This window comes from Geotrypetes seraphini, chromosome 3 (genome assembly GCF_902459505.1).
Source record: "Geotrypetes seraphini chromosome 3, aGeoSer1.1, whole genome shotgun sequence".
Classification (NCBI taxonomy): Eukaryota; Metazoa; Chordata; class Amphibia; order Gymnophiona; family Dermophiidae; genus Geotrypetes; species Geotrypetes seraphini.
The window spans coordinates 147,273,038-147,297,709 of record NC_047086.1 but is presented as its reverse complement, the minus strand read 5'-3'; the positions used below and the strand labels follow the sequence as shown (position 1 = coordinate 147,297,709).

Sequence of the window (24,672 nt, the reverse complement as noted above, 5' to 3'; positions counted from 1 at the left end):
GATGGCATTGTGATTCTCTAACCGGCGCCTGTGACATGGATGCACTTAGACGGCTTCTGAGACTGGCATCCTAAACAGAATCTGCCTGCAAATGTGTACATGTATGAGCAAAATGAAAATGCTGGTGTACATTTTCTCTTATGCTCCTGTAGCATGCTATTCTGCATTGCAAAAATTCTGTGGGCGTAAATTTTTTAGGATGCTGGCATTTATGCATAGAACAATAGTTATGATCACCCTAGTCATTAGGAACTTTTAAATCGGTTATAGCTCCAAGGCCAGTTCAGGTGTGTCCTTTAGAAATGAATATTCTATCAGTCGCATTTTATGATATTATTTTGGTGAGGTTTTTTTTTAGTTGTAGGTTTTGGGCAAATTTGCAGAGCATATTCATTATTTATCTCCCCTAATATTGGGGGTTTTCTCCTTCAGAAGAACATTCCAGTGCATGTGCAGATAAAAAAAAAAATTCTGCTCAGACCTGTGCACAGAACTGTTGCCTCCCATTCTGTCTTAAAAAGTCCTGGGTACTGTTATACTTGCACTGTGGCTCGGATTCTATAAACTGTGTCTCGATTTTAGGCAGCTGTAGGTGTTCTACAGCTGTCTAGTCAACCGGGACGCACGTTAAAAAAAAAAAAAATGCTCCCCAAGCAGGCCGCCGGGAAGGGGTAAAACGCGGACCTCACGGACCTGACGGACCTCGCGGATCTAAACCCGTACGACCTTAAAAATCTGAGGTCCGTGTCGGTCCGTGTCCCTGCCACTTGTAGTTTCTGTCGCTGACAGACCTTGATTGAGATTTGAGCGCTGACGGATCCGTCTCAGCATAGGGAGGGAAAAGTGTTAGGATCCGTCAGCGCTAAAAATCTCTTCGAGGTCTGTCAGAGCCAGAGACTAGTGCTGGAGTTCGGAGACTTCTTTTCCATAACGCACGTCCAAAACCTATGTCCCCGCTCTCTTGGCTTCTGCTCTGCCACTCCAGCACTAGTCTCTGGCTCTGACAGACCTCGAAGAGATTTTTAGCGCTGACGGATCCTAACACTTTCCCCTCCCTATGCTGAGACGGATCCGTCAGCGCTCAAATCTCAATCAAGGTCTGTTAGCGACAGAAACTACAAGTGGCAGGGACACGGACCGACACGGACCTCAGATTTTTAAGGCCGTACGGGTTTAGATCCGCAAGGTCCGTCAGGTCCGTGAGGTCCGCGTTTTACCCCTTCCCCAGGCCGCCTATGTTGAAGGTGCCTCCGGAAGCCTAGAGAAGCCTGCAAGCCTGCCTAAGCTTGCCTAAGGCTAGGCGGTAGCCTTAGGTGAACCTAGGCGTACCTACGCATTTCACTAGTAGAGCAGGGAACGCTTACAATATAAGTAAGTAACTAGACATGGCTGCTGTACTTAATCATGGCAAGGGATATCCTTGCCGCGATTAGTATAGCGGCCGTGGCTGCTAGTCTCCCCCTCCCCCTCCCTAAACAAACGAGGCAGGAGGGATGCCCAAACCCTCCTGCCGAAAGACCCCCCACCTGCCCCCAATGATTGCCGACAGGAAAGTGCCCAAACCCTCCTGCCAGACCCCCCAACAAACCCCCATCCCCAAACCTACCCCCCTCCCTTGGCCCCCCCAGTGAACCCCCCCCCCAATGAAACTCCCACCCCCCATCCCCAGATATCCCCCGGGCTCACCTAGCAAGTTAGATGGATGGACAGGTCCTCACATCGGTTGGCCGCTGGCCCACCTCCGTCCAAATGAGGCGGGCCCACCCTTTCCTGCCCCTGCCCAACACACAGGAGTGTAGGGCCTGATTGGCCCAAGCGACTAAGACCCCTCCTATGGCCCATGTACCATAGGAGGGGCCTTAGGCGCCTGGGCCAATCAGGCCCTAGGCTTCTGTGGGTTGGACAGGGGTGGGGCAGGCCAGCCTCATTTGGACGGATGCAGGCCTGCCGGCAGGACGTTGAGAAGACCTGTCCGGCCGGTCAAGTTGCTATGTGAGCCCGGAGGGGAGGGGTTCGTTGGGGGGGGAGGTCTAGGGATGAGGGTTTGTGGGGGGGGGGGGTGTTGGGGGGTCCGGCAGGAGGGATTGGGCACCCTCCTGCCAGCGATCTTCAGGAAAGGGTGGGGAACCCTATTCCATGATCGTCAGGGTGGGGTGGTGGGGTCCTACTGTGAGGAGGGGCTGGGCACCCTCCTGCCGGCGATCGTCGGGGGGGGGGGGGCTACCAGCAGGAACAGTTGGGCATCCCTCCTGCCTCAATCATTTAGGGGGAGGGGGGAGACTGGCAGCCGCTATACTAATCGCAGCAGGGAGATTAAGTATAGCAGCCGCGATTAAGTATAGCAGTGCATCTAAAGTAACCCGGTTCTGTAACCGGCGTCTGTAACTTGGACATTGGTTACAGAATTGGGTTTAGTTTGGGCGGGTGTAGGACCGATTCTGTATAGGATGCCTGTCCTGGGCATCTTATACAGAATCCAGGCCTTTATATCCAAAAAAGATAGGAATAGAACCCCCAAAAATCACTGCACAAGCCAAGAAGGGTTCTCAAATCAAGCACTAGGGTAAAGTCTCTCAGCACTGGAAGGAAAAGAACCTCAGAAATCCGCTCAGAATCTGACAGAAGGTAAACTTAGTCTGAGACTTATCTTAATAAGTCTTAATAATTTCTTATCTTAATAACAGAACAGACTTATTATTAAAATAAGTCGTTTTACAGTTTATTTATGCTGGTCCATGAGGTTTCCACCAGATGGCATGTGTGTTGAGAGCATATGGCCTTATTTTGATTGATATATATGATTAAAACAGTTATAAACATAACTTTAGTTGTTTCAGTAAGGGGTTACTTTATATAAAAAAAGAATACAAAAAATAATAAGAAATAAAACATTTTTTGGTAATATATATTAAGTCACAGTATTGGTATCGTTTCAAAAACCACTGGAAGGTTTTTCAGAACCTATGATAGAAAGCCGGAACCGATAAGTCTCAGACTAAGTTTACCTTCTGTCAGATTCTGAGCGGATTTCTGAGGTTCTTTTCCTTCCAGTGTTGAAAGACTTTACCCTGGTGCCTGATTTGAGAACCCTTCTTGGCTTAAATCCTCTGGGTCAAACATTCAGCACTATTTAGGATAACCAGGAATGGCTCCCGGCTGTCTAAATAACTGGCTATCCGCTGATATTCAGCGGGGGAATAGCCAGCTATCTCACGCTGAATATCCTGGTCTCTGGATTGGCCAGTGACTGGCTATGTCACGTGGTTACCGCTAATATTTAGCGGCTCACCGGCTAAATTTGGCAGCCAAAGACAACTGCCTAAAAAGGCCAATGAGACATACCCGGCTATGCCAGTATTCAATGGCTAGCTGGCTATGTCACAGCTGGCCAAAAATAGACCAGAAATTCAATGCCAGTGGTCAGATTTAGCACCGGCACCGAATTTCCGAAGTCACCACAGACTGCAGGAGATTGCCGGTGATCTTCCATGGTCTGAATATTGGGAAGGGCGAGAGGGTCAGTGTTTATATTATTGTTCTCCTATCAGGCTGTAAGATGGTAGAATTTATTGTTTATTTTAGTAAGAAAGATATCATAGTATAAATAATTTCTTAAATGTCTGAAGACTTTTTATTTCAAAAAGTTTGTTTTGCCTAATGAACAACATTGCTATGATCTTGCATATTTTGGGTTTTCTTTCTGTAAGCTACATTGAACTTTGAATTTCTAAATTCAAAAATACTCTGATAAGAGCGATCTTAACATAGTACATAAACATAACTCTCTATATAGCTGAGAAAATGAGAACTTATACTCTATCGCAATTATATATTCTGCAAATATATGATATGATTGTGTGTATATGTGTTTGTACATACATGTTTTATATATATATATATATATATATATATATATATATATATATATTGTGACAGGGAAGCTCCTGTCACGGTGAAAACTACTACTAAAACTCCCCAGAATGCAGCACAAGGCTGGATAAAACCAGGCATGGAGTCAGGACAGCTGGCTCAGGCAAAAGAAGGCAAGCCCAGGCAGGTTCCAGCACAGCTGAAGAGCCAATTAAGAAAGGCTCTGCAGACCACGGATTGCCCCTATCACTCCTTTCCTGAAGTCAGGGAGAAACCTGAGGCTAATTTAGAAGGGGGTGGAGTCAGACCCCGGGGTTGGCCTTATAGGAAAGATCAATTTACTGGAGAGAGGAGAAGGGAGGAACCTAGAGAAGGAACGAGAGTGAGGAGAGAGGAGAACCAGAAGGAGTGGTTGAGAAGCCAAACTACTCACGTGGGTTCCAGGTCACAGAGGGTGCCTCAAGTCCAGCAGGAACGGAGGGCAAGAAGCCCACACCTAGGGAAAGGTGTTACTGCCCTGGAGAGGTATTGTGACTGGCAACTCAAGCCCCAAAGAGCAGGGCTGGGAAAGCCTCCCCAGAGAAAAGCTGCAGATAGTTTTGCAGACGTACAGAGAGGGGGAGGGGAAGCACAAACAGAAAGAAGTGAAGAAACTTCAAGCCAGAGTTCCCGGGAGTGTGAATGGGAAATGGACAGCGTGCTAAGTAATGAGATAAGTGAAGAGGGCATGGACCTGGGAGAATATGATGTTTGCATGTCCTAAGTTAAACTCCTGAAGAACGTCTCCTATTGTTTGTATACCCGACAGCATGAGCAGTGCGGGCAGAGTTAACAAGGTGCTAATCAAGTGTTAAACAAATGCAGAGAGCTGAGAAGGAAAGGCTGGACGCAAGCTGTGCTCAGCTAGCTAGGCTCGTAAAAGGTGAAGTCCAGAGTGAGAGCAATCAAGCCCGGCAGGGGCTACGAGCCAAGGAAAGCATTAACTGACTTATACGTTGGCTGGGATTTTACTTGTGATAAGGAAGTGCAATCTTGCTCCTTAATAGAACCTGGACTGTAAGAGTATAATGTGGGAGAAGCACTTGAAGCGCTGTAACCAACTGAAGTGAATGTTTTATGTTTTTCCTTCTGCTGTTTTATTTTCTTTGAACTTTGGGTTAGTAATAAACCTGATACTATATTCTAAAGAATCCGGTATCCGGGTCTTCCTTCCACTGCCCTATAAAAGGCGTATTAAAAATCTTACTTGTGGTCCGGGCCGCAGTTTCCCACTTACTCAGGGACGGGCCCGGTGACAATATATATATATATCAGACAGAAGCTTTAAAGCCCTGCACATACATTGGGCTCATTAATCACCGACAAAGCATCACCACTAGGCTGTGGATATTAGTGCTAATAACCAAGGGCCCCCTTTTTATATATAAATATATATATGTGTATATATATATATGTGTGTGTGTATATATATATATATATATATATATATATATATATATATATATATATACAGACATTAATAATCAAAACAAGCACTTATATTCAATCAATAACAATGCAGAAGAAAAATATCCCTCCCCTCCCATATAATATATTTAATCAAAGAATAAACCAACAAGATATCCCCCCTGTCCTGGATGTGTATGGAAATAAACAAAAATTAAAAACAAAAGATACCTATAATGAAGTTACAAAGGATGTCAACGGGCCCCAAACCAGTTTGAATAAATTGCTTTGCCCCAACATATGAGCATTCATCTCCTCATATCTGTAGCATAAACATAAACTATTTCTTCAGGTTGCTGAATCACACAGATAAACTCCTCTGGAGCATTGAGCTTTGAGGCACCTGTGGAATACAAGTGCCTAATGTAATGCAATAGATAGACCTGCAGAATGGCAAAGTAGCCTTTCCGTGTTAAAACTCATGCCTTATGTTCAGCCTTAAAAGTGGAGTTCTGTGTGTCGAGGCTTCAGTAACATTCATTTTAATATGCTGTGTGCCACTGTCCTACACACAGATTTTGTGGAGGCCACAAAATTGCACACAGTTGTCGCACTATCATCCGCCAGTGTCCACACATGCTTTCTCAGAGAGCTGTTCAAAAGTGTATAAATTAGCCAGTGTGTTTAATGTATTATTTTTGCAGTACACTGCCTTGATGCGGTAACTAAATCCTAATAAAGAAATATGTATGTGGTGTACCAGGAGTTATCTGCTAACAGTGTCAGGATTAACATAATAATATATTATACTGTATGGATATATAATATATGTAAATAGCTTTGTTTGCACCCACAGAATGGCAGTATATCAAATGAGTCTGCCCGTTCGTTATATTTTCAGTCAAATCAGTTGTTGGTAATACCATCATTACTAAATTTAAGTAAGATTTCAGTTCGATCTCGAGTATTTTGTGTGGCAGGTCCCCTCAGTTGTGGAATGCCCTTCTTGTATCTCTTCATCAAATGGCATCATTTCAGTTATCTCTTAAATGTTGGAAAGAATTTTATTTCCACAAGGTTTTTTCTTAAATATCAGGTATGTTGAAGATGTTACTGGGGGTACTTTGTTTGTTTATAAACTGTGCATGTTTTATGTAACCCACATTGATTTTGGGATATGCAGGATATAAATAATTTTTAAATAAAATAAATAAATCCATCCATGACACTTTGACACACCTAGGGCTCCATTTATTAAGCTGCGTTAGCGTTTTAAGTGCGCTAACCTCCACGCTACACAGAAAATACTAATGCCAGCTCTATGGAGGCGTTGGCATATAGTGCGTGGGGCAATATAGTGGGCGCTAAAACCGCTAGCGCAGCTTAGTGTAAAATTAGGAGTCACTGTTGAGGCCAGGTGTATTCAAACTTGAAGTTATGGTAGGCCTGTATCGGTTCACATGTGTATGAAAGCCAGATACCATATATAGCACAATAGGCAGCGCTGCTTACATTGTGAAGAGACAAGATGAAACGGCCTCACAGGAAAATGGAAACCATATGACTGCTTTGGGTGCCTTAAAAATAATTCTTATTAATATTTATGTGAAAATTTTATTTTAATAGGTGGATTTTATTCCCAGATTTACCAATCCCAAACAACCCAACAGCCGTTAAGAATAATCAGTTTAAACACCAACTTATACTATAGTCCCAATCAAGTCACAGTGAATATGACGGACCCAGCTAACCAGTTTGAGTGGTTGGAGGACACCCTGGAAAGTTCTTTCCAGAAGAATGAAAAGGTATATACAGGAAACTGATTGTGTCAAAGATAAATAAATTACTTGCTGAGACAAAATCAGGTTGGCTTCTCCAACACCCAAAACACATTTTATTTATTTATTTATTATTTTTTGGTTGGGGGGGGGGGGTAAAGGATGACAGGTCTTTGTTGTACTATAAATGAAGAGCAAAAAGAAAGTCATACAAAAATGATGATGTTTAACATAGCAAGATTTGACTTCATCTTGGTTAAATAATATGGTTCAGATGTAAAACAGCATTGTGGAAAGATGTCCAATTCAGAATAAGGACGTCCAGGTCGGTACATAGAACAGGATTTGCTGATGTACAGCATGTTCTGAAACCGTATTTCCCAACATAAAAATTGCCGCTGCTGGGTCAGACCAGTGGTCCATCGTGCCCAGCAGTCCGCTCCTGTGGCGGCCCTTAGGCCAGTGCCCTAATTGAGTCTAGTCTTACCTGCGTATGTTCTGGTTCAGCAGGAACTTGTCTAACTTTGTCTTGAATCCCTGGAGGGTGTTTTCCCCTATAACAGCCTTGTCGAACGCCTTCTGAAACTCCAGATATACAATGTCGACCGGGTCACCCTTGTCTATCTGCCTGTTTACTCCCTCGAAGAAGTGCAGCAAGTTCATCAAGCAAAATGATGCAGTCCTTTATCAGCGCCTCTACCATCTTTCCCGGTACCGAGGTCAGACTCACTGGTCTGTAGTTTCCCAGATCCCCCTCGAACCTTTCTTGAAGATCAGCATAACAATCGCCACTTTCCAGTCTTCCGGAATCCTTCCTGATTTGATCGACAGATTGGCTATTAATTGAAGCAGTTCAGCTATAACCCCTCTCAGTTCCTTGATTACCCTGGTATATATACCCCAAGGGGTACGTGAGACATCTGCAGGGGTAAATGTCAACTAATTCTTCTTGCTGACTCCCCCTTTTGTGCATACTTCAGTGGCAGCAGTTTAATTTGGAACAGGTGTAAAAGCTATACAGGTCACATGCATAGGAGTTCTTTGTAGTGAAACATCTGTAGGAGGTACGCAGCAGGAAGAAAACAGATCTCTCTTGGTCCATCCCCCTTTTGTGTTGTCCTTCAGCAGCACTGCCTGAATTTGTAACAGGTGCAGAAGCTACACAGAGACACCTGCAAAAGAGCTCTCTTGGTGCAACATGTGGTGCACCACTGTAGCTGCACCTTTTCTCGCCTTCTCTGGATACTGGGGCCTTGTGAGATGGGTTAGGAACCCTCTTACCACATCTGCAGCCTTGCTCCTTGATCTGCCACTGCCAAGCAGAGCTCCTTGCTAACATACCACTGCCAGAAAACAGCTCCTCCGACCATGCAGTCAGGTCAGGACACCCAATCTCATCACAGCTGCAGCTCTGCTTCAGTTCCTCAGCCTAGAACGTGCAACTTCATTGCTGGGTATGTAAAAAAAAACAACAACCCCAAAACACAACTTTACTGTATGGTGGGGATGAGAGGATGCAGCAAGAGAAAAGTGATGGTGGTGGGGAGGGGAAGGGGTATAGCGGAAAGATTTTGGGGTAGCAAGAGAAGAAGGGACAGGATGGGAAAAGAAAAGGCAGTAGGTTTGCATTTGTAAAAAAAGGGCACTAGGAGAGAGAGAACAAAGAAAGGATGTGGTGTGAAGGAAGTTTGGGATTTTGGGATATGCAAACAGGAGAACATAACAGAAGGTATGATGGAACAGAGAGAAAGGAGTGTGTGAGGGTAGGTAGGTGTCATTAGAGAGCTGAATGGAGTTTCCAAACTCCCTTTGGTAGGAGCTGATATCCTGGGGCTTTTGATTCCTTCTGTTTCTCTGGGGTGGATATACTCACTCTGAGAGGAACAGCAGTAGGGGCTTGGTGGTCCCAATCCATAAGCTCTCACTGAGAGGTAATATGATGGAGCTGTTGAGTACTTGTTATTTCTCTGGAATTGAGAGAGGCAATAGGCTGGGGTTGCCAAACCAATCTTGCTGTTTTCCTGGTACTGGAAGGTGATATGTTGGGTCTGCTGAACCCTTCAACCTATTCCTAGGAGTAGAAGTCTCCCATCAAGAGGGGCTTAACAGAAGAAGGCATAAACCAGAGACTAGGGCCAGCATAATTAGAAAAATGATTAGTCAACAAAGGTAGAAAAAAACAATTTTATTTTCTATGTCGTGATTAGAATACGTCAGGTTTTAGAATGTACATCGGCCAGAGCTGCTGTTAGACACAAGAATGAAATAATAGCAAATGATGCTAATGCTGCTAATTTCTAAATTTTTCAAGTGCAGAATGCTAAAAGAGGTAACAAGCCACACTTTTGGTTTAACTGGCTATGGTTGCATTCCTTGTATGTTCTGAAGACGGTTTGCACTATTCTATGTGATGATCTTAAGGTGGCCAAACAGGTTGAAAAGGTGACCATGAAAGCTAGAAGGATGCTAGGAAGAGGTATGGCCAGTAGGAAAAAGGAGGTATTAATGCCCCTGTATAGGACTCTGGAGAGACCTCATTTAGAATATTGTGTACAATTTCCTCTTTGCGGATGATACCAAAATCTGCAATAGAATAGACATGCCGGATAGTGTGAATAACATGAAGAAAGACCTGGCGAAGCTTGAAGAATGGTCTGAAATTTGGCAGCTAAAATTTAATGCTAAGAAGTGCAAGGGCATGCATTTTGGCTGCAAAAACCCGAGGGAACGGTACAGATTAGGAGGTGAAGAACTTATGTACACGACAGAAGAGCGGGACTTGGGTGTGATTGTATGTGGTGATCTTAAGGTGGCCATCAGGTTGAAAAGCTGATAGCGGAAGCTAGAAGGATGCTAGGTTGCATAGGGAGAGGTGTGGCCAATAAGGAAAAGGAGGTATTGATGCCCCTGTAAAAGAGTTTGGTGAGATCTCATTTAGAATATAGTGTACAATTCTGGAGGCCACACCTTCAAAAAGATATAAAAAGGATGGAGTCGATCCAGAGGAAGGCTACTGAAATGGTGCGTAGCCTTCATCATAAGGCATATGGAGACAGACTTAAAGATCTCAATATGTATACTTTGGAGAAATGGCGGGAGAGGGGAGATATGATAAGAGACGTTTAAGTGCCTAGGTGGCGTATGAGTCCAATCTCTTTCATTTGAAAGGAAACTCTGGAATGAGAGAGCATAGGATGAAGTTAAGAGGTGATACGCTCAGGAGTAATCTAAGGAAATACTTTTTTTTACAGAAAGGGTGATAGATGCGTGGAACAGTCTCCTGGAAGAGGTGGCGGAAGCAGAGACTGTGTTTGAATTCAAGAAAGCGTTTGATAGGCAAGTGGAATCTCTTAGAGATAGGAAGAGATAATGGTTACTGCAGATGGGCAGACTGGATGGCCCATTTGGCCTTTATCTGCCATCATTTTTCTATGTTTCTCTATTATTCATAGTTGTTTAACTTTTGAACTTCACATGAGCCAATCAGAAATTGGCTCATGGAGTTGAGGCTTGCTGATTGGGAAAACAGACAAAATGGTCAAGCAGCAATTTACCACACACCCTTCAGTATGATAGTTTCAGTTGACTTCTGTTGACAAAACAGTGCATATAAACTAGGTCTGTGGGTGGAGATGAATGCAGGAGATCATGGGTGGATGAAAGTGTTTGCTGCTTTATTGTGCTGTGTTGCAGTTTCTCCTCAGTTGGAGCCTGCCCTGACTGGGGCATTGACCCATTAGCCTTCATTTGCAAGGATTTTACGTTTTAATTATTCCCTCTGCTTGTCTCCAAAGTATTCAGGATGTTCAATCAAGCTACTGGAAACAGTGGCATACCTAGCATATGTGAAACCCGGGGCCCATCATTTTTTGACCCCCCTCCATCTATATGAAAAATATGATTTTTAGTAACAATCTACATATCGCACAACAAGAGTGTACCTAGGAAAAGGCAGCATCTGAAACATACATTGTAAAACTAAACAAACCAGATCCTGCACAGTCAATTGATCCTGTACAGTCGATGCTATCAGAAAGCCATGTCCCTTTCATACACACAGACAGATGCACCCTCGCCCAATATGGAATAATCACAAACTAAAAATAGAAATATGTAGACAAAAGTTAAACTGAACTGCCAAGAAACCAGACTCTGCATACAATGCAAAAACAGTAATACATGTCCTCTAATACTGTGCAAAATATAAAGATAGTAGATGTAAATTTGAAAAAAAACTGATACATCACCACTTTACAAACTAACAAATAAAAATAAAACAAATAATGAGAAATAAGAAAATACCATTTTATTGGACTAATCCTCATCCCCACAAACCAATCACCTGATTCCATCCACACAAGCCTTGAATTGTTTTATATTGAACTTATTATATTAAAGTATAAAAAGAAACAATATTCTGTACAATTGTCAATTTATGAATCAGCGTCATCTCCCCACTCTCTCTTTCCCATTTCCCTTCAGTGTCCTCAGCCCACTCTCCACTTTCCTTCAACGTACGCACATAAAAACAAGCAAATAATTTTATATCATTTTCATTCTATTCATTCATAGAAATTAAAGTCTAAATAATGCTAGTCACATAACAAAACATGATTTTACAAAAATAATTCCCTGCACAGTCAAGCCTGCAAGGATTACTAGATGTCTTTCAGCAGCTCCCCTCCCTCCCTCCCCCTTACCTTCGTGGCCAAGTCAAAATGATCTACCAACAATAAAATTTAAAAAATACAAAGCACACTGTACGCAGAGAAAATGTTAATTATCATTTATATTCCGCGGGTTTTCAAAGAGGTCAAGGCAGATGACTTTATGCAATGTCACCTCAGTAACAACTATACAAAATAGACAAATATACCCCCTCCCTTTTTACTAAACCGCAATAGCGTTTTTTAGCGCAGGGAGCTGCACTGAATGCCCCACACTGCTCTCGATGCTCATAGGCTCCCTGCGCTAAAAACTGCTATTGCGGTTTAGTAAAAGGGGGCCATAGTGCATAATATAGACAGCATATATAAATTCTCAAAATGGACACATTTTGATCACTAAATTGAAAATAAAATCATTTATCCCAGGACAAGCAGGCAGGTATTCTCACTAGTGGGGTGATGTCATCCGACAGAGCCCCGATACGGACGTCTCACAAGCATGTCTTGCTTGAAGAAACTCAGAAGTTTCGAGATGCCCGCACCGCGCATGCGCCAGTGCCTTCCCGCCTAATGGTCCGAGCGTGTCTCCTCAGTTCTTTTTCTTCCGCGGAGCTGAGAAGTTCACTTCAATTCTGCGCCCATTGAATCTGTTTTTTTGCCTTCTTATTGCCGTGGGTTGGGTTCTTTTGGGCTCTCCTGTGCGTTTATTTTCTTTCTTTGATTTCTTTTTAAAAAAAAAAAAATTTTTACTTCCGATACCGGGTCGGCCGCGTGGCTGGGGCCCCGCGCCTTCGACCTTGCGGCGGAACTTTTCTGGCCTATGTCCCGGCCGATCACTGGTTTTAAAAAGTGCAGCAAATGCCAGCGCGCGATTTCGCTCATGGACCCTCATCGACGCTGCTTACAGTGTCTGGGCCCGGACCACTTTCCGAAATCGTGCCGGCCTTGCTCCACTCTGACGGTGCGAGCGTTTAAGCGCCGCTGCCTATTGTGGGAGTCCATGTTCAAGATGGAAGCTTCGTTGGATCCTTCGGCTTCGACATCGACTGGTGCTTCGACTCCTTCGGCGAAGCCCTCTGCCTCCCCGGCCACTTCGGGCCTTCTGAAACCAGTCTCGTTCACGCCAGTTTCGGCCTCGACCTCGGCGCCGGTGCCTTCCTTTGTCTCCTCGGAACAGGTATCGACCCCTATAGTTCCACCGGTGGTGCTTAAAGTGCCGAAGGCTGGCAAGCAAAAGCACGCAGCACCGAAAGAGCGCGGAGACCGTGCGGAAGGACCCCCTTTTGGTGCGGATCCCTCCATATCGGCTTCGCTGAGGTCCATTCTGGAGGTTCAGTTTGTGGAACTCATGACCACCATGGGTCCCCGGCTGATTGCCTCGATCCAGGGTGACCTGCCAGTTCCGGCTCCGAGTGGCGGCCCGCCCCCCCCTCCTCCACCGCATCGCTCGACCTCGTTGCTTAGCGAGGAGGAGCGGCGGGCGGTGTCCAGTTCGTCGAGGCGGTCCTCGGGTAGTGCCATCCCTCCCTTGGAACCGATTCCCTCGAGAAAGGCCTCCCTTAGTGATATGCCTCCCTTGGAGCCTATTCCCTCGAGGAAAGCTTCCTTTAGCGACTTACCTCCCTTGGAACCTATTACCCCGCCCCATGACACAGTGTGGTGCCCACCTTCGAGGCCTCCCAGTCCTGGGCATAGCAGGAAGCAGGACGAGTTCTTCCGAACCCCCTATCAAGCCTGGGCGGTTTCTGGGGAGGCGCCGACTCTTCCGCCTCTTCGATCGACGGCCTCGAGTCCTATCTGCTCCTTGGAGGCTTCTGGGGACCAGTATTCTCACAGAAGGGCTCGATCCCCTTCCAGGCATCGAGAGGGGCATCGATCCAGACACTCTTCGAGGCATTCCTCTCGACACTCGACCGTCTCGCCCCAGAAGAAATTGCTTCGGATGGGGTATTCTGCTTCGGCTGGGTCTCCTCCTCCGGGCCCGGAGTTCGAGGACCCCGAGGTGTTTTACTCGCCCTGTTGCTCACAGGCCTCTCTGGAGCCCGAAGCCTCGACTTCTTCTAGTCCTTCTCGAAGGCCGGCGCTGGCGGACCAACTGTCCTTTTCCTCGTTTCTCAGACAGATGGTGGATGACATGGACATTACCCTCGATGCTGGGTCTCGATACTCCAAGGAGTACCTCGATACCATGCACTTGCCTCGTCCTCCGGCCGAGTCCTTACGCCTACCTCTGCACAAGCTCCTCGACCAGACCTTCATGAGGTGCTTTGAGTCTCCTTACTCTATTCCTGCAGTCCCTGGAAAATTGGATGCTCGGTACCGCACGGTGCATCTTAAGGGCTTCGAGGGGCCTCAGCTTTCTCATCAATCCCTCCTGGTCAAATCCTCGCTCAAGCGGTCTCATCCTGGCCAGGAGTATGCTTCGGTGCCTCCGGGCCGCAAGGGCAGGACCATGGATAAGTTTGGACGACGCATCTATCAGAATTCTATGATGGCGTCTCGAGTCCTGAATTATAATTTCCACTTTGCCACCTACTTGGAATTTTTTCTACCTGTGCTTCGGAAATTCACGCCCTACATCGAGTCCCAGGGTCGGTTTGAGTTCGAGGAGGTGGTTGCCTCGCTGTCCCAGCTTCGTCTTCAATTGATGCAGTCTGCCTATGATGCTTTCGAGCTCTCGGCCCGAGCAGCAGCCTGCTCTGTGGCGATGCGCCGTTTGGCCTGGTTACGAACCATTGACATGGACCCGAATCTTCAGGACCGGCTGGCAAACGTCCCGTGTGCTGTGGCGGATCTTTTCGACGAATCCATCGAGACAGTCACTAAGAAGCTGTCTGATCATGAAAAGTCCTTCCAGTCCATTCTTAGGCCGAAGCCTAAGCCTCAGCAGTCTCGGCCCTCTTGACTGCCATTGATCTATCAGCGGCGTTATCAGCCGAGGCAAGCTCCTCCTGCGAAGCGGCAGCCCCCTCAGAAGGCTCAGCAAAAGTCTCAACCGTCTGCTGTCCCTAAGGCTCCTCAGCCTTTTTGACTGTCTCGTAGAGGGCATAACCAGTCTCGTTCCGCCTCCCCCTGTTTTTCCCATCGGAGGGCGCCTCCACCATTTTTATCATCGCTGGGAGGCCGTAACCACCGACCTCTGGGTCCTTACTATCATCAGGGAAGGATACTCTCTTCATTTCCATTGGGTCCCTCCGGACCACCCGCCAAGAGAGTATTCTTCCAACTTGACACAGACCGCCCTTCTTCTTCAGGAAGCCCAGGCCTTGCTCCGGCTCCGGGCCGTCGAGCCGGTCCCTGTGGACCAACACAACCAGGGGTTTTACTCCCGATACTTCCTTGTTCCGAAGAAGACGGGTGACCTGTGCCCCATTTTGGACCTCAGGGTCCTCAACAAATTCCTAGTCAAAGAGAAGTTCCGCATGCTGACCCTTTCTTCTCTCTACCCCCTCCTCGAGCAGAACGACTGGTTATGCTCTCTGGATCTCAAGGAGGCCTACACTCACATTCCCATTCATCCGGCCTCTCTCAAGTTCCTCAGATTTTGGGTGGGACATCTGCATCTGCAGTATCGAGTGCTTCCGTTCGGCCTGTCATCGTCTCCCAGAGTCTTCACGAAGTGTCTGGTAGTAGTGGCCGTGGCACTCCGGAACCGGGGTCTGCAGGTTTTCCCCTACCTCGACGACTGGCTCATCAAGGCGCCCTCAGCCTCGGAGGTCATCTTGGCGACCCTGTCCACGGTTCTGTTCCTGCAGAGTTTGGGATTCGAGATCAACTTTCCCAAGTCTCATCTACAACCTTCACAGTCGCTCCCCTTCATCGGGGCGGTCCTGGATACCATCCACGTCAGAGCATTCCTTCCTCCTCAGCGACTGGAAGCTCTTCTTCGTCTCTGCCAGTCTGTGTCTTCTCGCCAATCCATCTCAGCGAGACACATGATGGTCCTCCTGGGCCACATGGCCTCTACAGTTCATGTGACGCCATTTGCCAGACTCCATCTCAGAATTTCTCAGTGGACCCTGGCATCTCAATGGACTCAGGTGTCGGAGCCGTTGACTCGACACATCATCGTCACTCCTGCTCTTCGGCAGTCTCTACTTTGGTGGATGACCTCTTCGAATCTATCCAGAGGTTTGCTGTTTCACACTCCTCCCCACCAGAAGGTTCTTACAACCGATTCCTCGACCTATGCCTGGGGAGCACATCTGGATGGTCTTCGCACTCAGGGATTCTGGACCAGTGCGGACCGCCTCCATCAAATCAATCTACTGGAGCTCAGAGCCATCTTCAATGCTCTTCAAGCTTTTCAACATCTGCTCCACAACATGGTGGTCCTCATTCGCACAGACAATCAGGTCGCCATGTATTACGTCAACAAGCAGGGGGGCACGGGCTCGGCCTCCCTCTGCCAGGAAGCTCTCAGAGTCTGGGATTGGGCGGTTCGCCACAACGCCTTCCTCAAAGCTGTCTACATTCAGGGGAAGGACAATGTCTTGGCGGACAATTTAAGTCGTCTCCTCCAGCCTCACGAATGGACGCTGCATTCCTCGCCCCTTCATCATATCTTTGCACAGTGGGGGACGCCTCAAATAGACCTCTTTGCGGCTCCGCACAACTTCAAACTGCCTCTCTTTTGCTCCAGGATCTACACTCCTCATCGCCTCCTCACTTGCATCGCCTTTCTGCTGGATTGGGGGAATTGCTTTCTGTATGCGTTTCCTCCATTTCCTCTCATTCAAAAGACTCTGGTCAAGCTGAAGTCGGACCATGCCACCATGATTCTAATAGCTCCTCGGTGGCCCAGACAACCTAGGTTCTCCCTTCTACTTCAACTCAGCAGCAGGGAGCCATTCCTTCTTCCAGTGTTTCCTTCACTGCTTACTCAGCATCAGGGATCTCTCCTTCATCCCAACCTGCAGTCTCTCCACCTGACAGCTTGGTTCCTCTCAACGTAACTCCTCACCAGTTTTCCCAGGCGGTGAGGGATGTCTTGGAGGCTTCCAGGAAGCCTGCTACTCGTCAATGCTACTCCCAAAAATGGACTAGATTTTCTTCATGGTGTAGTTCTAACTCTAAGGAGCCTCAGTGAGCCTCCCTATCCTCTGTATTGGACTATCTTCTACACCTGTCTCAATCTGGTCTCAAGTCTACATCTATACGAATCCACCTGAGTGCTATTGCGGCTTTCCATCAGCCTCTACAAGGGAAACCTCTCTCTGCTCATCCTGTGGTTTGCAGATTTATGAAAGGACTTTTTCATGTCAATCCTCCCCTCAAACCGCCTCCAGTGGTTTGGGATCTCAATGTTGTCCTTTCTCAGCTTATGAAACCTCCTTTTGAGCCTCTGAGCAAGGCTCCGCTAAAGTTTCTCACTTGGAAAGTGGTTTTTCTGGTGGCCCTCACGTCTGCTCGCAGGGTCAGTGAGCTTCAGGCCTTGGTGGCGGACCCTCCTTTCACAGTTTTCCATCATGACAAGGTGGTCCTCCGCACTCATCCGAAATTCCTCCCTAAGGTGGTCTCTGACTTTCATCTCAACCAATCCATTGTGCTTCCAGTGTTTTTTCCAGAGCCTCATTCTCATCCTGGAGAATCAGCTCTACACACTCTGGACTGTAAACGTGCTTTGGCTTTCTACTTGGATCGCACCAAACCACACAGAACTGCTCCTCAACTTTTCGTCTCCTTTGATCCAAACAAGTTGGGACGACCTGTATCGAAGCGCACCATCTCCAACTGGATGGCAGCTTGTATCTCTTTCTGCTATGCCCAGGCTGGATTACCCCTTCCCTGTAAGGTCACAGCCCATAAGGTCAGAGCAATGGCAGCCTCTGTAGCCTTCCTCAGATCGACACCGATTGAGGAGATTTGTAAGGCTGCCACTTGGTCCTCGGTTCATACATTCACCTCTCATTATTGTCTGGATACTTTCTCCAGAAGGGATGGACAGTTTGGCCAAACAGTGTTACAAAATTTATTCTCCTAAGTTGCCAACTCTCCCACCATCCCATTGAGGTTAGCTTGGAGGTCACCCATAGTGAGAATACCTGCCTGCTTGTCCTGGGATAAAGCAATGTTACTTACCGTAACAGTTGTTATCCAGGGACAGCAGGCAGCTATTCTCACGTCCCACCCACTTCCCCTGGGTTGGCTTCTCTGCTAGCTACCTGAACTGAGGAGACACGCCCGGACCATCGGGCGGTAAGGCACTGGCGCTTGCGCGGTGCGGGCATCTCGAAACTTCTGAGTTTCTTCAAGCAAGACATGCTTGTGAGACGTCCGTATCGGGGCTCTGTCGGATGACATCACCCCACTAGTGAGAATAGCTGCCTGCTGTCCCTGGATAACAACTGTTACGGTAAGTAACATTGCTTTTTCCTACCTTTGTTTGTAATTTCATCAGTCTCTGGTTGCACTTTATTCTTCTGACTGTGCATCCAATATTTCTTCCCTTCTTTCAGCCTCCTGTATGCTTCCTCTCCTCCAGACCTCATTCCCTCCCCCAACTTTTTATTTGTTTCATCCTGTCCCCTTCTTTCTTTCTCTCTCCATGCCCCCTTTCTTTCTGTATGTCTGTCTTTCTCTCTCTCTCTCTCCGTGCCCCATTTCTTTCTTTCTTTCACCCTGCCCCCTTCTTTCTCTCTCTATCCCCCTTTCTTTCTCTGTTTGTCTTTCTCTCTCTCCCCATGCCCCCTTTCTTTCTTTTTGTCTTTCTCTCTCTCTTTCTCTCTTAGTGCCCCATTTCTTTCTTTCACCCTGCCCCCTTCTTTCTTTCTCTCTCCATGCCCCTTTCTTTCTCTATGTCTGTCTGTCTTTCTCTCTCTCTCCCCATGCCCCATTTTTTTTTCTTTCTTTCACCCTGCCCCCTTTCTTTCTTTCTGTCTCCCTGTCTCCCCCCCCCTTTCTTTCTTTCCTTCCAGTCAGGACTCCCGAAGAAATTAACAACAACAAAAAACTTCAACTAATACAGAACACAGCAGCAAGACTTATATTTTACAAATTGAGTTTCGATCACGTCATACCATTACTTATTAAGTTACATTGGCTCCCCGTTGACAAATGGATTGAGTTCAAGCTTTGATGTTTAACTTTCAAGACTCTACATCTCTCAGTAGCATCCCCAGATTTGTGGAATTACTGGGAAGATATATCAGACAACATAACGCAAACCATATGAGATTATTCTTTCCATCCCTGAAAGGAGTAAAATAAAATATACAAGGATTCACTGCAACTCATTTAACTATCTTAGATCTCAATACTCACAGAGATTCACACATCCACCATGTTTTGTAAATATCTGAAAACATGGCTCTTCCAAAAATCCTGGCTTGGAGCCTAGCTCAACCCAAATGTGAGAGTGTAAGCTTATGATTATGAAGCAAACACAAATCCACAAACTCACTGAACCAAAAACCTAAATTAGGAGCACGCCTGGATTCTTTCCTGCATGGTGTATAAAACTTTATGTTGCTAGAATTGTTGTAGTAATGTTTATGATGCATAAATTGATGTGGTAACCCACCTCAAAACTTTACCTCAGAGGATTTGGCAGGATATAAGACCACAAATAACATAAACTCCCAGTCCAACATTTCTCCTTCTACTGCCAACCCCCCTCTCCCTCCCCCCTACACACACACACTGGAATCCTGTATCTCCTCTTCTCTTTCAAACCTCTCCACCCCAGAGTCTAATTTTAGGCTCTAGAAGGAGTCGGCAGCGGTAAGAGTGGTGATCCACACAAATTGTCTGTGTCCATCCTGGATCCATTCTTCTGCCTCTTCTTACCCGCTTCAAAGCAACTTCCTATTTTCAGTGGGGCAAGATGCAGCAGAAGGAACGCTTTGCACTGGATGCAGACAGTGTGTGTGGATTGCTTCTTCGACTGCTCCCAGCACCTTAGAATGTGAAGGTACACAGGTGTGTGTATGACGAGGTGTTTGAGTGAGAAGAGAAAATCTTTATGGGGTTGGGAGGACACGAATGCAAAGTTGGCTCAGGGTGAGATAGTACCTTGAGCTGTCCCTGCACAGGGGACAGCATTTTGTATACTGCACTTGGATTCAGAAAGGCTTCTAACACAGTTCTGCATAGGGACTTGCTGCATGGATAAACTGAGAGGCCCATACAGTAAGATGGGCCCTAAGATTACCCCTGCCATTGGGAAACATGCTGCTGTCACCACCGCCGCCAGGGAAAGGCTGCCACTGGCCGGCGCTGCCCTGCTTCTCTTCCCTGCGGGCCGACCAACTCTCGCTGCCCGATGTCAATTCTAACGTCGGAGAGGACATTCCGGGCCAGCCAGGCAGCGATTGGCTGGCCTAGAACGTCCTCTCCGATGTCAGAATTGACGTCGGACGGCTAGAGTTGGTCGCCTCGCAGGGAAGAGAAGCAGGGAAGGAGAACTCGGTGCCGGCTTCTTTCTGATGACGGCAATGGCAGCCTTTCCCCAGCGGCAGCCTATTTCCTGGTGAGTGGCCAGCTGTGCACCCCCTTGGGCCGTGCACCTGGGGCGGACCTCCACACCCCCCCCCCCGCCTCCTCCCTTGGTACCACACTGATTGGAAATGTAGGATTGAGTTAGCCAGTTGATGGCTAGTTAGGGCACCTTCACTTCTATGCACTGGTCCCAGCCTGAGAAAAAGTTTAGTTCAGGAATCAATGCCAGGTGTCATGTTAGTGCTTCTTTTGGAGCATTGGATGTGAAATTTCATTATGTATAACACTAACTGATGTGCTGGTGCTTGTTGACTCTCTAGGTGTATATAATAGCACATGTGCCAATTGGATATTTGCCATATGTAAGGAACGTGACTGCCATGAGGAAATGCTACAACGAAAGACTGGTGATGCTGTTTCGCAAGTATAGTAGCATTATTGCTGGACAGTTTTATGGACACATTCACCGAGATAGCCTCATGGTTCTCCTGGATGAAAAAGGTTTGCATTTTGTAGATAAACTTTGTCATGTCTATAATATTATAGTTGGAATGTGTGCAGAAAAACTTCCACTGAAGTTAGTGATGTGAAGGCGTGGGTGTTACATGGCAGAGTTTCCTTAGGGACCCTTCCTCACTGAGGTTGGACCTGAGCTACCTTTAAGGCAGGGAAACTGGCTAGCTTGGTTAGCCAGTTTGGTAAGGAGGGCATATCTCAAGCAGAGAGCAGGTAATTACTGTAAAAGCCTTCTGGCAGAATAGAAGAGGGAGACCCTGAGTGAGGATCCTCCCAAGGTGTCTTTTGACATGGCTGAGGGGAATTCCAGGGAAGATAAGTTGCCCTAGCTCAGACGCTTGCACCCTGTGTTGTAAGAAGCCTCAAATCCATGCCTTCAGGGCTGTTGGAACTGTGAAGCCACATCTGGGACAGGCTATTAGAACTGTGATTATTATGTTTGAAAAACATGCTCTCTTAAGCTTCCACAGCTGGCATCATGATGGTTACAGTTGTCTAGGTCAGTGTTCTTCAACTGCTGGTCCATGGACCGGTGCTGGTCCGCAGAAATTTCCAGCCGGTCTGCAGGGCCGGCCCGTGCATCGGGCCCAAGACAGAGTTCTTCACCTGCCAGTCCACGGTGTGATCGATGCGGCGTTATCTTCGGGCCGGCTCCCTTTTCCTCACTGCCACAGTGCACAAAGCCGCAGGCAACGGTTCCTGCACATGTCCTGCGCCTGAACTGGAAGCCTTCTCTCTGATGTCGCAACGTCAGAGGGAATGCTTCTGGATGAGGCACAGGACATGCGAGGAGGAACTGCCCGCGTCTTTGTGCACTGCATCAGTGAGGAAGAGGGAGCTGGCCCGAAGATAACGCAGAGGACTGCATAAAACGGCTAGGCAGGAGCAGGCCAGAAGTTAGGGCACAGCATGAAGGAAGGGAAATAACAAAGGTAAGGGGAATGATTTTAGTTTTTAATTTAATGATTGATTTACATCTGCTGTCTATATTTTGCACTGTTCAGGAAGAAATGCATTTGTTTCTATTTCTCTGGGGTCTTGAATCTTAGGGTTTTGTTTATGTATGTATGTATATATATATATATATATATATATATATATATATATATATATATATATTAGTACTTTTAGTATGTGATCCCAAATTTGCATAGGGGTTATCTGTGTTCTGGTAGGAATGAATATTGAGAATCATAAGTATAGTGTGCTTTGTGTAGTTTAATTTTGTGATTAACCATTATGTAGTAATAAGATTATATTGTGTGTATATATGAAAAATGAATGGAAAAAAATGGTGCTTCAATTAGTACTATTATGGGGGCAGGGTCTGGCCCACGACTTAGCCCAGTGTTCTTCAACCGCTGGTCCATGGACTGGTGCCAGTCCATAAAATAATTCTTTTATTTCCACAGGTCCATAAGAACATAAGAACTGCCATCTCCGGATCAGACCTTCGGTCCATCAAGTCTGGTGATCCGCACACGTGGAGGCCCAGCCAGGTGTATACCTGGCGTAATTTTAGTCACCCATATCCCTCTATGCCTCTCGTAAGGAGATGTACATCTAGTTTGCTTTTAAATCATAGAACGGTGGATTCCGCAATAACCTCCTCTGGGAGAGCATTCGAGGTGTCCACCATTCATTGCGTGAAGCAGAACTTCCTGATATTTGTCCTGGACTTGCCCCTCCCCAGCTTCAGTCCATGTCCTCTTGTCCATGTCACATTGGATATTGTAAATAATTTTATTTTCCTGCTCTATTTTGTTGATTCCTTTCAGTATTTTGAAAGTCTCGATCATATCCCCTCGCATTCTCCTTTTCTCAAGGGAGAACAATCCCAGTCTCTTAAGTCGTTTCTCATATTCCAAGTTCTCCATACATTTTATTAGCTTCGTTGCTCGTCTCTGCACCCACTCCAGGTGTTAAAATTTGAAGAACATTGGTCTAGGTTATGTCGTGTCTGAGTATGAGTATTTCAGCCATCATGCTGTGGCTTTCTTCAGGGTATGCTATGAAGTCTGCAGTTGGTCTTCTTATATAGTGGGATCTCAAACCTGATTTCTGGGGTTTGAGGGGGAAAGCCCCAAAAACTTCTGAACACCCTAAGCCACAAAATCAGCAACAACCGACAACCATTAGATGATGTTCCTACAACATAACAAAAACTCTTAACAATCTCATAGGAAAACTACTAAAGAATAACATCAAAACTGCTTATGATGCACCATGTATGAAAGATCAGCTACCTCTGTTCCAGACCCCTGGAGTGTGCAAATTCCCATGCAGTTGTGGCCAATCATACATTGATGAAACTTACCATAGAGGAAAGGCTACAAGAGCTTAAGAGACATCACAAGCGCTGCAGCATGGAAAAGTCAGCAGTAGTCCTTCATGCTAAGACAACTGGTCACACACTTAGATATGAGGACACAAAAATCTTGGAGAAAGAAGATTGTTGGTGGCTGAGAAGAATCAAAGAGGCGGTTAGTTTTTTTATTTTTTTTTTGGGGGGGGGTTGCCCTTAAATTTGCTTGGACAGTTCATTAGAATACAAGTTGAATTAATATTCTGTTTAAGCTAACAAGGTAGACTCAAGCGTTCTTAGAATTGAAACAATGGAACATCAGTATGAGGCTTGGAATACTCAGTTGGAATAAAAAATGACATCACTCGCCCCAGCGCACCCTTGAACTTAACCACATTATCGCTGGAATCTTTTCTGAGTTTCTGGCCACAGGCTATATAGTGGAAAGGTTGGGAGCTGTTTGAGGTTGATAGTTCATAGGCTATACATTGACTGTACTAGGGGGGGAACTAGCCATAAGTAATTGATGCTCGGGTTTAAATGGATGTAGGATGCTTGGATTGGGGCGATTATAGGATAGTGTGTGACGGGTTAATGTTTGAGTAAATATACCAACGCTACAGCAGACTGTAATTACAGCCTTTACAGTCCAACCTGCAACTTCGGGCGCCTCTGCGGCTGTGAGTGGGGAAGCTCACAGCTTGGACGGCGAGATGTCGCTCGCTGAGCCCGCGAGGACCGCGCACACCCCCAAAGCCCGGAGAAACGTCGGCAGGGCAGACTATGCAGGAGGCTCACTGAGTACATCGAGTGAGGCACGCTCTGCAGCCATGCTAGACCCGGAAGTAATCATCAGAACACCGACTCCTGTGTTGGAGCCGTTGCGTGATGGGAGTGTGGAGCCAGTGGGAACAAGCGGTGGTGAGGCTGTTGGAGTCCGGAGAGCACTCTCCAGGGAAGAAGCCAAAGAAAACCTGGCAGTTATCTCCCCCCTCAAGCCGCTGGTGAGACCACAGGCAGTAACATTGGATTCTATCTGGATGGCGATTGAAGACTTACATTTTGGTATGCACAAACTTTGTCTCTATTACTTTAAATTCAATCTCTAGGATAAGTCTTTTAGAGACTTCTGTTCAACAGCACCAGGTGGATTTAAATAATTTAGAGAAGTTAACAACTGAGACCTCGAATTTGGTTACTAAACAAATGACTGATAAAATGATGTTCTTGAGGAAAATTGAAAATTTAGAAAATCAACAAAAAAAACTTGAACTTAAGGATTCTTGAACTTAAGGAGCAACTAAAATTTTAAACGGAATTGGAGACAAGGCAGAGTTCTGTTGTACCCCACAAATAAGTATAAATTTTTGGGATGCAGATTGGGCTGTTATGACAGAATAAGATCTGTCTTTAAGAAATGATGAGAACCAGTTTAAAGAAGTCAAACAAATCCCTATGGAAGCTAACTAGTTGATGATTTCCCAAGTCAAATGCAGATGCCAAATCCAGGGATACTTCAAAAGCTAAGGGCTCCTTTTACTAAGGTGCGCTAGCGTTTTTAGCGCACGCACAAGATTAGCACGCGCTAGACAAAAAATTACCACCTGCTTAAAAGGAGGCGGTAACAGCTAGCGTATGCGGCATTTTAGCA

At 46.3% G+C, this 24,672-nt stretch overlaps 1 protein-coding gene across 5 annotated transcripts in view; it reads left to right on the top strand.

Moving 5' to 3' along the window:
- Positions 1-24,672, top strand: part of SMPDL3A (sphingomyelin phosphodiesterase acid like 3A) — a 58,737-nt gene that overhangs the window by 29,949 nt on the left and 4,116 nt on the right. For all 5 annotated transcript variants that reach the window (XM_033938184.1, XM_033938182.1, XM_033938183.1 and 2 more), the window contains exons 5-6: positions 6,943-7,121; positions 20,521-20,701. In XM_033938184.1, the coding sequence (XP_033794075.1) occupies positions 6,943-7,121; positions 20,521-20,701 (360 nt within the window). The remainder of the gene's footprint in view (positions 1-6,942; positions 7,122-20,520; positions 20,702-24,672) is intronic.